This window comes from Sceloporus occidentalis, unplaced genomic scaffold (genome assembly GCF_023333645.1).
Source record: "Sceloporus occidentalis isolate IW3139 unplaced genomic scaffold, rSceOcc1.0.p SCAF_7, whole genome shotgun sequence".
Classification (NCBI taxonomy): domain Eukaryota; kingdom Metazoa; phylum Chordata; class Lepidosauria; order Squamata; family Phrynosomatidae; genus Sceloporus; species Sceloporus occidentalis.
Genome location: NW_028316987.1, coordinates 48,235,026 through 48,253,929, shown reverse-complemented (window position 1 = coordinate 48,253,929; position 18,904 = coordinate 48,235,026). Strand labels below are relative to the sequence as shown.

General features: G+C 38.0%; 1 protein-coding gene across 3 annotated transcripts in view; it reads left to right on the top strand.

The window, feature by feature from the left end:
• Positions 1–18,904, top strand: part of TGFBR2 (transforming growth factor beta receptor 2) — a 66,211-nt gene that overhangs the window by 10,816 nt on the left and 36,491 nt on the right. The window contains exons 1-2 of one of the 3 annotated variants that reach the window (XM_089532896.1): positions 12,173–12,240; positions 17,748–17,913. In XM_089532896.1, the coding sequence (XP_089389022.1) occupies positions 17,768–17,913 (146 nt within the window). In that variant the 5' untranslated portion in view covers positions 12,173–12,240; positions 17,748–17,767. Of the gene's footprint in view, positions 1–12,172; positions 12,241–17,596; positions 17,647–17,747; positions 17,914–18,904 lie in introns of those variants that run through there. The other 2 variants (XM_089532895.1, XM_089532893.1) reach the window with 2 other exon arrangements.

The window sequence follows — 18,904 nt, the reverse complement described above, 5'->3', positions numbered from 1 at the left end:
AATGAAAGGAGGCAACATCCCACATGCTAAGCGATAGTCAAAAATTATTATTTTTTAAAAAATTCCAATGTGTTTAGCCTCCTTTGGGTCTATTCAGTCCACAGCAATTTCTGTAGAAATTGCAGTCTGCACATTCTATATAAGTAGACATTTTTTAGAAGATAAGTAAGAAGAAGGCCTTTCTTCTAATAATCGAATGTCCACTTGCAGCTCCAGAAATTTCTGAAGATTGAATAGCTTCTCAAGAAGACCAATTGGTGATAAGGCCAAAATGTTTTAAGGTTTTTTTTAAAAAAAATAAAAGTTTTTGATCATAGTGTAGCATATAGGACTTTGTCTTCTTTCATTCCTCCATGTAGAAGAGAGGATGAGATATGATGGTTTGCTAGGCAAGACAGCTGGCAGCATCAGCTTTTTCCTTGCTTGTATCCCTGGGTAACCCCAGTGGAAACAGATAAAAACAAAGCACTTTTTCCTGTTAGTGGAAATCTACTGGCAATAACATGTCTAGTATATGTAATATACAATGTACATCACCTTATGGACTAACACACTTGGTGTGTGTGTGTGTGTGTGTGTGTGTGTGTGTGTGTGTATGTTTGATGTGGGTGAAGATTATCTGTATGTATTGTAAAGATCCTTACTTGGGCTGAGCAAAGGAAGTGAAAGTATGCTATGTATATTTTTGGTGAAAAACAGAAGCCTGAATTTGGAATGGGCAAAAAAGGGCCTGAGTGTTTCTAGCTGCGGCTTGAAACTGGAGATGTGTCCTCAATTCCAGTCATGGGATTGTGCTATCTCTAATAGGAGGCAGTTCTTTGTGTCACATGCTCTATTTATATACTTATAAAATAAACAGGCCTTAAAAACTGTAATGGGTCTGCAGCATGGTCTCATCAAAAGGAGATGATGTGTGGTAGGACTACCTATGGAACTTCTCATTGTTCAAAAGTGTGGAGCAGGTAATGATATCCAACAATTCGTCTTTGTTTGCTCTGTGACATGGTGGCAAGTAGTTTGTAGTTAGCTGGCTTCAAACATCAACTGGCTTTCTCCAGTCTCCCTTCTTGTACTACCAGTCTGAATAATTATTAGGATTTGTCAGGCTATAAGTCTCCATCTCCACCAAAATAAATCTAAGGCCAAAGTAGACATAACATTAGATGCATTGTTGGTATTTATATAAGTTGGGATTTTAAACAACAACAACAACAACAATAACTAGCAACATCTATGGCCATGGATAGAGGACAAAAATGCCTTCCCATGAAGCTGCTATTTGGCTTTTGGTGCAAAGATCTCCAACATTGTCACTATGAACAACTTTTAGGTTTTTTTTGTCAGGACTATGTCACAAAAAGAAAGATTTAAATTTTCCTGTTGCAGTATGATTCTGATCAGTCTCCCAGTACATATGGGGGACACACAGCTCCAAATAACGTGTTTCATTATAATATGTGTAGTTTGGTCTTTAATTAACCACCTGAGATGTTGCTACAGGTTTTTGTGATGGTCCTTAATATTTTGCTTACAAAACCTAAAGATAGTTTAGTTTTGTCATTGAACTGTAGGTCCAGTTTCTCGAGTAAACATGTAAAATGATCGGGATAGGTATTTTGGGAAAGTTTATACACAGGTAAATGTACATCTCAATACTAGTGAGACTATTGGGATGAGTGGAGAGGTGATGATGATGATGATGATGATGATGATGATGATGATGATGATTTGTGGGAGAATGGCAAACACTACACAAGGCAGGATTATAGGCTACAATACTAAGGTGGGTCTGGCTGATTTCATTCTGTCATTATAACTACAAATTTGACGACAGAGTAGTTTTGGAAAATGGCTCAGGTGATTGTTTCAAAGCCTGGTAGTATAGTATAAACAAGGTAGGTAGGTCTGAGGATAGACAGTGTCGGTTCTGAGGTAGAAGGGGTAAGAACTGGGATATTTTGATAGTTGGACAAATAATTGCAGCAAATTGGCAGTTGGCTTTACAGTATAAATGTTGTCGAGGCAGGACTTTTTTGATAGACTCCTCTGTTTGTGCTATGCCTTTTGGGAGTGAAGGCACATGTTGGGACAAGGGTAGTGTGTGCTCTGTTTTTGAGTGCTATGTTTGTAGAATTTTGATTGTACGCTTATAGTTGGCATTAAGATTAATCATGATATAAAGGTAAAGGTAAAGGTAGTTCCTTGACATAAATGTCTGGTCGTAACTGACTGTAGGGAGTGGTGCTCATCTCCATTTCAAACCCAAAGAGCCAGCGTTGTCCAAAGACAACTTTGGTGGTCATGTGGCCAATATAACTGCATCAAATGCTGTTACTTTCCCACCGAAGTGGTACCTATTTATCTACTTGTATTTGTGTGTTTTTGAACAGGTAGGTTGGCAGAAGCTGGGACTAGTGACAGGGGCTCACCCCATCATGCAGCACTTGGGCCTCAAACTGCCAGTCTTCTGATCTTATAATCTTCAGAATTGGCATCTTAAACACTAAGTCACCACATCCCATGAGATACTCAGTTGCAATCTGTGTTACATAGCAACAGAGTCAGTACTCTGACAGAATGTGGAGCCTTGGGAGTTCAATGTCAGGCCCAGTTCAGTAGCTCAGTTGAGTACGGTGTGGTGCTAATAATGTCTAGATCACAAATTCAATCTCGTACAGGTCAAGGGTATTTTATCTTTGTTTTTGCCCTATTCATTTACCACAGTATTGAAAGAATGTTTTTAAAAAACTTTGAGTCTGCTAGAAGTGAGTAGGGCTGTTGATGACAGGGTAACCTGGAAGTCTCTCATTCATAGTGTTACAATATGTTGAAGTTAACAATAGTTAACAATAACAAAATAAATGCTTATGAATATTTTTTAAAAGGTATGGAGCATATTTTTAATATAATAATAATAAATTATTTATCTATAGCCTGCCCAATCACAAAGAATCCGGGCGGGTTACAGCAGTAACAAAAATAACATAACAAATTACTATAATAATAAATATCAAGTAGAATGCATAGCAAATAACAACAATAATAGCAATAAAAACTGCATAACAATTAACATATCAAATCAATACAATTTAAAATCAATCCCCAGAATACATAGCAAATAACAATAACAAAAATAACAACAAATCATAATAGCAATAAATAGCAAAAACTGACAATGTCCAACTCTCTCCTGATAGCAGGAATACAATACAGTGCAAAATGGAAGATGACAATAACAAGGAAGTTAGGGAAATTAAAAAAAAAACATGGACAAAGACATACAGGTGGAATAGAGCTGTGAAAGCCGGTTTTTGGGGCCACGGCAACCACATGCTGTAGCCCCAATCCAGCTTTTTGCCAGCCCGAAAAGAAACATCAAATAGCTGCCCCTTTTTGCGTGGGCAAAAAGCTGACTTTTCCCACGCTGCCTTGGCTTTATGGTGCTCCTGCAACATGTAAACACCACACTACCGGGAGTGCCTTGAAGTCGGCTCACATGTGGGGAGGCAGATGGTGTTGAATGCTGGCTTCTGGGTGTCTTCAAAGCATGTAGCGTCAAAATGCTGCGGTCTGAAGCTGGCTGGAAGCCCATGCAAAGGGGCAGTCTGTTTCGCCCCATAGTTAATCTAGTGAACTAATAAAAGAGAAGAGTTGATCAAATCATGTGCTGGGCATCTGTCTATTATTATAGAGATCTTTCTTACTTGTCTCCCTCAGCGGAAGGACTTCAGATAAAATTTATGCATCATCTTTTGAGGGGAAGAATATTATGCTTTCTCTCATAAGTTCTCAGGGGTAAACCTCAGGATATCTCATATAGGGACTGTTTACAATGATTGCTAATTGGAAATTTATTGCCTGCATTGGTAGTTTTACTGATATGATAGCTTCAATTGCTTAAATTCCATGTGTCTGTTTCAGCGAGCAGACAAAGTTATGGCTTGAGTCCACCACTTTCCTACTGAGCTCCAAAGCAGAGGCATTTTATGAAACTAATGACAGTATAGAATATCACACCATACCCATATTGACTAAATAACATTTCTTTTAAGGATGTGGCCTTTATCAGCTACACAGCTACAAGTGCTTTTAATAAAAAAAGCTCGTTGGAGCTTAAATTAACATGAAAAGCCCTTAGCACAACAGGTTAAGTTAAATGATTTTTTTTCCTAACTAAATAGCACTCTAAATTGATATTCAGCTTACCTTCCCACCACCAGTGTGCATGACTTTTCTACTCACAGTGCTGGGAGTACATCTTGCATATAATCTTGCAGGTATTCTTGTGCTTTCAGGTGTAGGTATATGGTGCTACTTCTTTGCATTAGAAAATTGTCATAGCTTTTGTCTAAAGATAAGAGGGAAGACAATTTCCTTTAATTTTCTTCAGAATGGCAGATTGAATAACTAAGCATAGTAGCACTGAGTACAATAAAGCAAATGAATGAAAGTAAGCCATGACTGACCAAAATGTGCAGTTCATCCAATTTAATGTCTGGTCATTGCTTCACTAAACTATATACAGTAATACTGTTATTGTGTTACTACTGATGAAGTCACCATGAGACAATACTGCTACCTCATTTTAGTTAAATGATTTGTGTAAACAGACATTAATTCCATGCAAATAGATAGTTTAGCCCATTTATTTAACACTCGAAAGAAGTTCTCTGGTATGATAAGTAATCTGTTCACATCATTTAGATGGTACATCAAAGGGAATGTTCACCACATAAATACCGTATGTTGTACAGTATTAAAATCGCTGCATGGTTTTAATTTAAAAAATTACACGAGAACCTGCAGCTATAAAGTCCATTTCCAGGCACTAGAAATTTATATAGTATCTCTCTGTTTAATCTGTATCCCCTCATGAAATCAAATTAAATGTGTCCACCATTTCTAGAATTCCTCTGTGATTACTTAGCTATGTAAGAGTAAAGGAGTAAAGAATGAGAAACATATCTAGATTCTTCCACTGTATTCTTTGCCAAGATTTGTACCATTCTTATTTTTCTTGAATCTACCTTATCCAGAATTCTGAAATCCACAGTATTCCAAAATCCAAATTTTCCACATGGGTGGTTGAGATAGTAACATCTTTACTTTGTTTTATCCCCACCAATTATTAAAAATATGGTGTATAAATTACCATCAGGCTATGTGTGTATAAGGTGCATATGAAACATACATGAATTTCAAGTTTTATATTTGGGTCCCATCTCCAGGATATCTAATTATGTATGCAGATATTCAAAACTCCAAAACATACTTCTCATCCCAAGCATTTCAGATAAGGGAAATTCAACCTGTCTTTAATTTCCTAGTAGAATAAATCAGATTAAAGTATTATACTCTCTCAACCTCAGAGGAAGGCAAGGATATCCTTTCTCAGAACTAATTTTGCCAAGAAGGTCCCTTGATAGATTCGCCTTAGGGTCGCCAAAAATAAAAAAAACAATGACTTGAAGGAACACACCACCACCAACAACAATTTCACAAATAAATCATCTTCTGAATTTTTAAAAACAGGCAGGGCAACAGAAATCAGTCATATATTGACTGACTGACTGGCATGTCACAATTGTGGTGATATTTCTTTTAAAGGGGGTGAGGGAAATCTTTGCCTCTTTTTGGCCAGGGACGTAGCCAAGGGGGGGGGGGTTCTTGGGGTCCAGACCCCCCCTTCCATTAGAAAAATGAATGGTGTGTGCTGCTGCGCCGCTGCACCCAAGCCTCATTATAATGGTGGCACTTAGTCTGGACCCCCCCCCCTCCTTCCTAAAATCCTGGCTACGTCCCTGTTTTGGCAAAGGCTCTTCTAAAAAGATTGGTCACTCTCTGAAAATCAGACTTTATAAAAAACGCAAAAATATGTACCCAGAATTACTGGTGCAAAATGAAATGGGTGATGATTTGGGAAACACTGACTATGAACAGTTCTTGAGCTGCTGTTGCCTTGCCTGTTTTTAAAAATTCAGGAGATAATTTATCTTTCTACGTTTTGGCATAACTTGTAGGGGAAAAAACTCTTACTGTATTTATGCAGCAATTTGGTGTGATTTGAGATACCTAAAAATATGACTGGCTGCATTTTGGTTTGGGTTTTTAAAAAAAAGAAATAGAAAAGTATGACATTCTATAGGCATGTTTTACCTTGTCTAGTGATTTAAGTATGTGTTGTTAGGAAAAAATTGCCCTAACTTTGCACATTTCAAAGTATTATTATAGTTTCTAAGCTTAGTAACATGCCTTTGCCTGTGATAGAGATATTAATTAACACGTGATAGCTAATTAAATAGCTAATTAAATTGAATGTCTTATAATATTACATGAACAAATGAAAATTTAAAATCTAATAACAGTTGTACAGCTATTGTGAGAATATACCACTTCTTCCAGAATAACCGCATATGCTTGGAAATTGAAATATATGTGTGTGTGTGTGTGTGTAAATTGTAATTTAGAGCCAGCATGGTGTAGTGGTTTGAGTGTTGGTCTATGACTGGAGATCAAGGTTTAATTCCCCAGTTAGCTTTGGAAACCTACTGAGTGACCTTGGGCAAACCATACACTCAGCCCTAGAAAACACTGTGATGGGTTTGCCTTAAGAATTGCCATAAGTCAGACGTCTTGAAGGCACACAACAACAAAAATTGTAATTGCCTTTCGTATAGCAGGCAGTCTGATGTTAAAACATACCTTTCCAAAAAGGGTGATGAACCAGTCTTCATCCAGATGTTTTGGACTACAGCTCTCACAATCTCTTACTTCCTGATGTTTCTGAGAGTTGTAGCTCAAACATCTGGAGAGCCAAATATTGCCCTTTTTTATTTCATAATATATGGCTGAGAAGCCTGCATGTAGTGCTCTGTCTTCTCGTCCATTAAATGCTCTATAAATCCAGAGCATGGACATAACATGTTAATATCATCTGATGTAAAAATGATTCAATGTGTATGTAATGTAAAATGACGTTATTTGACAGAGGGATATAAGGAGATGCATTTGCTCACTGGTTCAAAAATGTTATTGGAAGGGATGTTTCAGGCAATCTTTGGCTTTTCTGGAATGTTGTAAGTGTGTGTGTGTGTGTGTGTGTGTGTGTGTGTGTGTGTGTGTGTATACAATGCAAAAATGACAAGCCTCAAGTCTGTCTCCGTGCTTGAGAAGAGTGCTGAGGCACGTTCTTGTCCTCTGCTCTGAGGTCCACCAGTTGCATCTACAGTTAATTAATTTAAAATATAAATGAAAAGGTCTTGCAAAACCTAAGAGGAAAAGCTGAGTTTCCTGTATTGGGTAATACCTTCATTCATGCCAAAAGCAAGAATTCCACAGGAAGATGGACATTTTTAAAATTTCTGAGATGCAGAGCCTTATAGCCCACAAACATCTGAAATATCCTTTCAGTGGCTTCTTAACAGCATGATTTAGCTATTTGTTACTCTATAGAAGAAGGTTTAAATCTGAGTTGCAGTTACAACTGAGACTAGCATGCAAGTTGACAGCATGTGCTTAGTCATTTCAAAGCAATGCTTGGCCTTTCCTATTTAGCACCAGACTCTAGTCTGGTATAGAATAGATGTATGTGGTCTTAGATGTCAGGTTCGTGAGCACAGAAGTGCAAGGACTTAAAGTACAGATGTAAAAGTACACATTCTAGTCGTAAGGAATTTTATTTACATTGGCTGCCAGCTGATAGATGCCGTTCATGCCAGGCTAGAATCCAGTGATCTCCATTGTTCCTATTTGTTTTTTAATGTCTTTCCTTGACAACCATAGTTGTTCTTGATATCAGGCTCCAGGAAACATTTATAATAGTTTCCTTAGAGCACTTGTATACTGTGCTGACACCAGCCAGGAGACAGGCACTGCATCTGTGACATTCCAGTTTTATGCATCCGGCAGATATATGTCTGATAAAACAAAACTGTTGCTCAACAAGCCACATTAAAAAGGAAATAAAATGCAGCCATGCAGCACTACCATATATATCAAAGTGATAGGATTAGATCAATAGGGACCATAGACAAGTACTGTACTGCCTTTCCTTATAACATATTGCAGAAAGTGGGGGGAGAGAGAAAGACAGGATTTTTTTTAAAAAATGAATGTTTTCAACTAGAAATGTTGACAAACTTAATGTAACCGTGACTCATTGTTTCCCTCTGCACGCTGCTTTAAACCATACGTTAGAATTTGTTTAACCACATGTAATAACCCATCCTAATTACAGTTGGCCCTTTGTATTCACAGATTCTACATCTGCAGATTCAGCCATAAGTGGTTTGTAAATATTCAAAAAGAAATTCCAAAAAGCAAACCTTGATTATGCCATTTTATATAAGGAACACCATTTTATTGTGTTGTTACGGTAAATATAATAGGACTTGAGCTTCTACAGATTTTGGTATCCACTGGGGTTCCTGAAACCAAATCCCAGCAGATACCAGGGGCCCACTGTACAACTAGAATTCTGTTTGGATTCAGCTTTAGGAATGAAGATCTACTAATATCCATCATTCCATTAGTCACAGCAAGACAGCTGCCTTAGATATTGGATGCCATCAATGGGCTGCACAGTGTGGTTTCTGTTTTTATTATGATTTGTGTTTTTCTGCCAGGGAATGGAAGAGTTGCTTTCAGAATTTCTTCCCTCTGATGCCAATGCACCTTGCTTTGAAGTACTGTTTGGTACAAGATACCACCTGCAGCTCTGCCTCAGGCAGCAAAATATCATGGGTTAATCTTTCTATCTACATTTTGTTTTCAACATTTTATTCTAAATAAAAACCAGGTTGCAGTACATTGATCCTTTGAAGTCACATAGGAGAATTAGGCCTGTTACAGACGGCCAAAATAAAGCTGCTTCGGGTCTCTTTGGAGGTATGCTATTTAAATGATGCATGGGTCCTAAGAGTCCGGAGGTCGCACCAAAGCCACACTCCATTCCTAAGCACTGGAGTGTGCAGTTTTGGTGCAGCTTCTGGATTCTTAGGATGCATGCATCATTTAAATAGCATACCTCCAAAGAGACCCAAAGCAGCTTTATTTTGGCAGTCTGTAACAGGCCATAGTGTGGTTTATATAGTACTTTAAGTTATTCGAAGAATTTCACATATCTTCTACCAGTCCTTCCAGCAGCTCTGTAAGTGGCAACTATACCGTTAAATAACAGCTGATAACCTCTGCAGCCATAGATGCAGGGGCATATATGATCACAGAAGGAAAATACCACTCTTCTTTGCTAACAAGAGTGGCAAAGTAGTGAAGCAAAGACCTCCTCAGCAGAGACCTAAACATCTGGACCCCATGTTTTCCAGAGATTGCCCATGTTTTTAGCAGTAAGTGTATGGGTTGTTAAAGTAATGCTTGCTTGTAATCTTAGAACATAATGAGAATCAAGTGTCTGGAGGCCCAGATGTCAAGAATTTGCTGCGTCCCTCTCCCCCCAAAACAAGTGGTGAATATGAAATAGCTTCAGAAGCATATTTAGTTTCCTTTTTCTTTCTTATATAACAGTTTAAATACCTAGGGGTTTTCCCCACCTAGTGGCTATGGACAAAAGGCTATTTCATGTTGGCTGCACATGATAATTTCCTGTTAGGAGCCAAAATCCAAATAAGATTCATTTACTGAAAGTTACTTTCTCTCTGGATGTCGGACATGCATTCACTCTAAAGGAAGCTTATTAGACACATTCTAGCTCTGGTTTTTCAGAAACTGATATGCAAGTAGCATCTGAGACTGGAGACAATATACTAGGGATGCTCAACTTTGATAATGTGATATAGAAGAAAATTCAACAATGTTGATGGCTGTTAGGGGCACTCCATGGGTTCCCATGTATTTGTGTGTGCTATCAAGTCATCTGTTGACTTATGGCAACCCCATGAACTTCATAGGGATTTCTTAGGCAAAGAATTTTGGGAGGTGGTTTTGCCAGTTCCTTCATCTGAAATATAGCCTACATCACCTGGCATTCATTGCCAAGTACTAGCGAGAGCTGATCCTGCTTAGCTTCCAAGATTAGATGGGATCTAGTGCCTTTAAGTAATTCCTAAAATCAGTGAAAGAAAAAGAGCCTGTGGCGGGGTACAGACGGGCAGGGGAAGACGTCTTGGAGGTGTATTCTGCTGAATACGGAGCCTCCAGACCGCCTGCCCCGGGGGCGTGGCTCAGGTGATGGGGCTTCCACATGGGGGGCAGTGAAGACGCCTCACCTGGGGCCGTTTCTGACCCGCAGTTTCCAAACCACCGCCTCGGAGGACGCTGCAAAGAGAGAGGCAGCTTCCTCACGGGCGGCCAAAAACGGGGCTTTTTTTTCTTTTGCCGGCTGGCGGATGCGCAGCTGCGCAGCTGCGGTGCTCAGCAGCGGCGGCAGAAAGCCTATGTGCACATTTAAAGCGCCCAAGCCCCTTTAAAACTTTTTCCCTCGCCCTGGCCAAGAACAAAGGTGGTCTCCTGCCAGCTGGTGATCAGCTGGTGTTGGCATCCTTGTCCGCTTGCACGTTGCCAATGTCACCAGCATCATGGATGCCTCCTCTCCTTTGGTCCCCGCGCTCTTGCTGAATTTGCAATGCACAGCCACAGCTGTTGCCGCTGCCACCGCTGTCCCCCTGCCATCCCCCATCACCTCCCTTGTACATATGTAAATATTTAAAGTTTTAGAGGTTTTTATTGTTAGGTGAAAATGGCACAGGAATGTGTGTAGGGGTTCACTTTAAATTCCAAACTTTCCCCAATTCTAGCAGCACATGCATACATGTTGCTCTAGGGTTAGGGTTAGGGTTAGGGTTAGGGTTAGGGTTACGAGTCTTAAAATGCGCTGCAGCTGTGCTGCAGCTTCCACACCTGCATGGCAGCTGACGCTGCAATTAAAGCCTGACTGCAAACTGTGCATGTTCCAGGACCCCGACTCATTATGTGACGCAGCAGACACGGAGCTTTTAAATGGGCAACTTACAATTAGCAGCGTAACAATTCTGGCGTACCGGTGCAGCAGCTTACATACGGAGCTGCGCAGCTGCGCATCATACAGAAAAGAAGCGGGGAAAAGCAGCACCTTTTTAATGCCGCTTCTTCCCGCTTGGGGCGTGCGGGCGGCGTGTTCATGGCGGCATTCAGGTAAGGGCCGTCTGAAGGCTCTACCTTCATGACGTCATGAATACACCCCTTTTTGCTCGTCTGTATCCCGCCTATGAGAGTTATTAGAGGCAAAACTGAGGTTTCTGCTTTACTTCTGTTTAACAATTATATACTGTGTAGTGTTGGTTCAGTTTGGTCAGATTGCTCAGAAGGCAAGCTTTTAAGCAACAGGAAAAGGAAGTTTCTGATGTGACCAATGAGGTATAAAATAGGTTTGCTAGTAACCAAACAAGTGGTAGATAAAAGTGGTATCTCCACATAAATTTCTTTCTCATGAAATCTGACACATTATGGCATCATATTTATAAGTCTCTAAGGAACAATAACACTTCCCAAGTAAGAATGTTTTGTTGAATATTTCCCTGGGAATAACACAAGTCATATTAAAAGCTAGTTTATGTAAGGTATATGCTTTTTATTGCCTATGTAGACTATTTCATTAATTTCAGATGGCAACATCTGTCAAGGAAGCAAATACCCAAGACTTAAAAAATTGTTTGCTTTTGCCTCTGGCAGGAAGTACTTGGCAAACATAGGATACTTCAAGTTTTTAATCCTTAAGATTTTCTGATAGATCACTTGTCCTAAAAAATTAAGTTGTATTTTTAAAGGTTTTCTAACAAGATAAGGGAGAGTGTATTATTTGAACTGCCAGGAAAAGTATCCAGTTTTTATAATCTCTCTTGCAGTCTCTGGCTATGTAGATGCATAGTGCAAAGTAACTTGCATAGTCAAAAGATGTGTGAAGGAAAAAAATGCATTTAAATGTGCTGATTCTGCTGTGGTTAAAATTGTTCATTTTATTTCTCTGTTAGAAACACACTAGGTACACATTTAAGTATACATACCAATATTTGTTTAGGACATGCTTATTCTCTATCAAAAATGCAAATTACAGTCTGTATAAAAGTATTTTTTCTAAACCAACAATCCTATACATGTTTTCCTAGGAGGAGAATTTGCTGAACTCAGTCCTGATTACATCTGAATGAACATGCAGAGGATTGTACTGTAACTTAATTAATGGGGAAACAGACCATTCTCAAATATATTACAAAAAGGCTCTATAGTTCTAAATATGCTTACCTGGAAGTAAGTATGTTGAATATGTATGTAGAGTATGTATCTTTGAATTTTACCTGACAGTAAGTAAATCAAAAACCCACAGAAGAGCAATACCTTTATTGTTCAACCAAAATGTAGAAAATATATTGTGCAAAGTTTCAAAGCACCACTGACTTCTTCATCAAACAAAGATGAAGTATCATACAGGAGAAGAAAAGTGATGATGTTAGAATCACAGGCCCACATTTTGTATCACATGCTGTAGTTTTGAGGAATCTCAGTGCATACTGAGGCCACTCCTCTCTTGGCCATGAAGGGACTGAGACAAAAGACAGTAAAATTCTCTGCTAGCAGCAGTAAAGTAACTCCTCTTCGGATCTCAAATGTTTGTCTTTTGTGAAGCCACAGGCCCTTTCTTAGGTAGAGAACACTGAATTTTCTTGGGAAGTCTCTGAACTGCCAAATCTTGGGGGGGGGGGGGTGCTTTTAGATGCTGTGTAGGTAAAACTTGCCAATTATAAGTCCAAATAAAAATGTTTTATCTTTCATGCAGGCAGAAATCTCAGTTAAGTCCCAGTCTTAGCTTCCTCTTGTTTAGGATCCCTAGAGAACTACAAATTACATGCAATGTATGGCATTCCTTTCATTATCTTTTTTTTTTAAAGTAAAACATGCCAACAGGAAATGAAACAAACATGCATACATTTGACTTAATAGTGTGACAAAACAAAGAAATTCCAAGTTAAGTTTTGTCACCCCATCTTCAGTGGAGCTGGTTTAGTGTTTTAAGACAGGAAAAATAAGCATTTTCTTACCATTTTTTTTTTTTTTGCCAATCTTAAATGTCCCTTAAGGCTGTGTAAATGTTGGAGACATAGGATGGTATCAGCATCGTATAACATTACCTGTTAAGTATTTGGGGGAAAGGCATAGTGTTCCCATCCTAATACTGTACATCCTGAATCTTATTTATTTCATTTATACCCAACCTTTCTCTCATGAATGGAATCTGGTGTACCCTGACTGGGTTTGTCCTTGGACAGTAAATGAGACAATATGACTTTTTCCCCCTGTCCTCAGCACCAGTTGGGGTGGGTTCAGGGATTTTGCACTGATTTCTGTGCAGTTCGATGAATGTAAAATAATTAGAAACAGTGTTACCTATAACTTTGTTGCATGGACTGTTAAAAAGTGGTGCCATTGGATAGATTGTAGTTCTGTGATCAGTAACCCTGTCCTTTTGTGTTCACTCTCTGTATGTGCCTACTTTCCCAAAAGTTGAGACAGCCTGTTCCATCCAAAATTGTGAAAAGATTTTTTCCACATCACTATTTACAGTTAAACATCAGCAACAACTAAGCAGTTAAAACATAAAGACCTAAATCCTATTATTAGTGTCAAATGGGATGGACCCATTGAGTGAATGTGACTTTCAACAATTCCCAATGAATCAGTGGGTCTGCTCTAGTCCAGCAACATTTGGTGGGTCTCATGATTCCCATCCAGGATTTAGGCCTAAAACAAGCTTAAAACACAATCTAAAACAAATCAATAGAAGAAAATACATCAAGTGAAAAGCTTCATTGGAGAAAGCAAGGTCAGTAAATTCCAGCTAAAAGGATCAAACTTTGTAGATACCGTTGAATGGGTCATCAGCTATTTATCTGGTTCCTACCTAATTTCCTTAAAACATGTGTATTATTTCTACATTTGGATAAACATCTAGGGCTGAGAGAATGTGACTTGCCCAAGGTCACCCAGCAGGTTTCCATGCTTTGCTCAGGAATACTTCTTACAGTAGTCATAATCTCAGCTCAGTTCTTCACCCTTAGAGAAAATGTATGCTATCTGTCAATTTGTATTTCCCAAATAGGATTGAACCTTAGCAACAAATAGTCTCAATGGGAGATAGGCTGTTTGAGTGTATTGCTGATAACAGAGATTTATAAGGCTACTAGATAGATTCATTTAGCTTTTTTTAAGTGCAGGGTTAACATATGCTTAGTGCAAAAGAGAGCAAGTAACCATTAAAAATATTTCTGCATTATTCAAGGCACTCATCTTTAGCATATTCCAAGTTAAGGAGTGTTTGTGTTATCAAGAGAATGTACCAGGGTGTTCATACTTAAGCCTTTAAATGCCACTGCTGCTTTGATATGGTGTTGCAATTTCCAGGGAAGTTACCTGCCACTTTCCAAACAGATTATTACTTTTCCTCTGAATACTGTTTTCTGTGGTTGCTTGATGGTCCCCTCCCCCAGTTCTGCAGAATAATTTGTACTTCCTGCAGTGAAATCAAGCTTGACATCTTTAAAGAAGATCTTTAAAGATCTTTTAGAATTTTAGGACAACTTTCTACTTGTGCTATATTTAAAGAATTCCATTACTGTTATTGGCATAAGACAAAATTTATTATGCTTGCCCACTTCAATGCTAATTCAGTTCACACTAATGTTTGTCTTGTAATTACAACAACACAGCTGTTAAAAAGATACTGTGCCTAGAGCTATGAATGTCTTGTGTGCACAAAATTACATGCAAAAATTGCAGTTCAAAAGGGGTTCTGGTCATCACATTTCCCTCTACAGAAGTGCTGTTGGAGCATATGCAGGAAAGAATGGAGGGTTATGTCCCTCACGTCTCCCACTACATATACAAGTTAAATACTGCAAACATCTTCAGCCCCTGTTTTAGCATTACAAGATATACACATATTGACCTACTAATTTAATTCCTTTACCCTCAGCATAAGCATATTTGACACAAATTGTTTTCATGTGGACAGGTACTCAAAACCATAAGGATTTCCTGAATTATTTAAAAGGATTTTTTTCCAGTAATCATTTCAAAATGAAATAAAATAGAATATTGCTGGTTGATACTAAAAACGGCCAGCAGATAATAGTTTCAATTCAGCTGTACCATGCTCTATAATTTATTAAATAATGATAAGATTAGTTAAGTATCTCCCACAGGTTTCTGGTTAAGTGATAAACATGAATGACAGTGTTTTGCTTCCCATGACATTGTTTCATAGGAACGTTGAACTCAACCTCTTCACCCCTCCATCTATACTTGGGGATTTGACCGTACATTCACTGCCCTTACAATAAATATTCACTGCTTTCCAAAGTGTATGTTCTTCAGATAGTTTCTTCATACTTTAGATTAGAGGTGGGCAAAGTGTGCCTTGCAGACCATATGCAGTTGGAGATTTGCATAGGATTAAAAAGCTGCTCCACAATTTTATTTTTTTATGTTCTTTTATGTATTTTATTGTTTGTATGTACAGTGCTGTGTTAATCTACAGCACTATATAAATAAAGCAATAATAATAATAATAATAATAATAATAATAATTCTTAGTGATGAAGGTGTCTCCTTCTGGCTAGAATTATATCAACTTAATGGATTCTGTAGCAAGGAAAAAAAGAGTTACATAAAATGCTACTCTGTCTACTTAGCATGTTCCATAGCTATGTGTATAAGATTATTTTTATATATATATATATATATATATATATATATATATATATATATGAGAGAAGAATAAGTACATGGGGGGAAAGGTTAACTCTCATATTAATAATAGTTGTTGTTGTGTGCCTTCAAGTCATTTCCAACTTGTGGTGACCCTAAGGTCTATCATGGGTTTTCTTGGCAAGATTTGTTCAGAGGAGGTTTGCCATTGCCTTCCTCTGAGGCTTAGAGAGTATGACTTGCCCAGATATGACCTAGTGACATAAGGCACTGGCTGTTGGATATCATGGCATAATACCTTGCCCCTCAGTGACTCCCCTGAAAAATGAAATTGAAATTACACAGATTTGTATTTATCTAATTATATTTATAATATAAATTATAAATAGTTTTTTTTTCACTTTCAGAGTGGCTGTTTTGTTTTAGTTACATTTCCTGAACAAGATGAAATTCTTTGAGGAAGAGCCAAGTGACACCATTTTGTTGTTCCTCATAATGTCCTGTTCTGAGGTTTGGGGAAAAATTTAAATGACTGCTGCATAAAAATGGTTGCTACCTCTACTGTTTGCAGGAAACTGCCATGATAGTGGATAGCAGTTTGATATCTGCACAGAAAAGGGGGGGAAAGTACTTTTTACAAATTGAGAGGACTGTTCCTAAGCATTTTATTTGGAAATTAAAATACCCTATCAGATACAGAGCAAAGTTTGAGTTTATTGTATTTATTTTATTACTTAGGGGGGACAAAAAAATAAAAAAAGACATTGTAGAAACCATAAATACAGTATTCTTTCTTTGAAAGTGGACCAAAAGGTTAGAAAATCATTTTGTTTCCTGCAGTTTGGAGTGGCATGAGGATTAATAGTACAATCATAAGAATGTCTAATTACAGGTAAACCTCACCAAATTGAGCATATTTTCCAACTGTTACAATTTGGCAGAGTCAGTTCTGGTTAATACTCATGATATCTACTTTTTCAGCTGCTTTTAAAATGTACCACTTTCCCTTTTCATCCTTGGTTTACTTCAGTTGCTACAAACCAAGATCAAAGTGTAAAAGTAGTTTGCACTCAATTAGGTCAGTAGGGGGAAGAGGCGGAAGGGGGCAGAGTCTAGCCCTTCCCACTAAACCTAGACAAAAGCCAGCTTCTCCTAGCTTGTATCTCTTAGTAATATTTTTTGTCATCTTGACCACACTTTCATGTTGCTTGGCTATACATGTCCCATTTTCCATCTTTAAAATGTTGGTGTGTGTGGTTTAGGTTCCGTGGGACATATTCTTAGTTAGATGTGGTGAATAATCAGCAAATGATTCAGAAATTCAAAATTGTGGGAGCAGACATTTCATAAAGCTATGATCCAGATTACTGCATCAGCTTTGCACATTTTTAAAAATCAAATATTTTTCGCCCCAGCCTTTGTTCATAGATCTTTGAATTGACTTAACAATTCAATTGTCTTTATTGGACATCTTGTGTGAATATCTTGTGTGAGATTCATCTGCTTACATCCTTAGACAGCTTTAAAAAGGCTGTTAAGACGAATCTCTTCCAACAGGCCTTCCCAGAATAGAGAACCCAGCCTCAGAAAAATGTCTGGGAATAAGATACTGCCGCTCCCATTCATGGTTGGCTGATGTGATGTTGTTGACCTTCTGGTCAGTTTTTAACTTGTATGTTTTTTGTTTGTTTGTTTGTTTTTAATTCTGCATTGGATTTAAGACTTTTTTAAGGAGGGGAGGGCACCAGGAATTTTATATGTGCTGTATTTTTAACTTGGTTAGCCGCCCCGATTGTTCTCAGAGGAGCGGAATACAATTATTATTATTATTAATTTGTCAAGATGTTTCTAACTAGTTTCTATCAGTTCCTTTCAGCATATACAATGATTAGAGTAATTAGAGTTTAATCAAAAGCCATTTGGATGACATACAGTTGGTGTGTCCTGAAAGAGGTAATCCCATTTACAACTTGCTTCCACACAGTGTACACAAACGGGAGTGAGACATGAGTTTGATCACATCACGTTTCATCATATTTCTTTCTCATTTGCAGCTGAAGATCATTTGTCCAAAATGTTGGATGGGAAAATGAAAGTCCGGGCACTTTGCAAGTTTTGTGATGTAAAATTAACAAGCTGCAAAAATGAAGGCCATTGCAAGAGTCACTGCAATCTCACATCTATCTGTGCTGATGAGAATGAAGTATGTGCAGCTGTTTGGTAAGTTCATTCTGGCTATGTATATGGATTTACTTTGGTTCATAATTCCCTTACCTATCAATGAAGTATATTTTTATTAACAAAACTGCCATTCATACTAATTCCATTATTTTGTTTATCACACTTTAATTAACTACACAATCCATTATGATAAAAATGTAATGTTCTTATTTTTTTAAAAAAAAAAAAAAGAAAATTGAATATGAAATGTGCTGTGGTGTTCACATTGTGTTTTTTGATACACCTCATTTCTTATGACTGCAGCAACCCTCACAAAGTTTAGAATGCAAATAGATTTGAGATTGCAGGGCATGGATTATTTTAATAATTGGAAAAAAAAGATTAATCTCAAATCAATGTAAAGAGATCGTAGGGATAACATGTATAATTTGTAATCTTAATCTGAATGGCAGTAATTATCTGGCAAAATGAAAGAAGAGGGCCCCAGTTGTGAGAGCCTCATAGGTATATGCTGCTGTGTAAGAGGACACGGACACACACTGATATACATGATGTACAGTACATCAATTACTAAACTGGATGGTTGGGCCTTAGCATTTGGGATGTCTACAGAAGGATCTGGATCCAGTCTCCCTCTTCAACTAGCCAAATGTTCTAGCCAAATGTTAAGCTATTATGGTACCTATCATCTGTTCAGGATGATAGGTACCATAATAGCTTAACATTTGGCTAGAAACATATAATAGGGTACTCTGCCTGGATTTATATGGCTAAGACTCACTATGTACACAATCATGGTTTCTGCATTCAGGATTTTTATCCATCGAGCTTCACTTTGTGTGCACTGATCACCTCCTGCAGAAACTAATCTGAACAAGGAAATTGTTTTTCTTGAACAAGTGCAGCTATTTGTTCCTGCCTTTCTACAGTAAATGCTCTTTAAAAATCCAGACACCTCAGTGTGCATGGCAGAAGCACATAGGGACATATCCACAAAATATACCCATGCAGATTGTTCAAGGAGATGCTG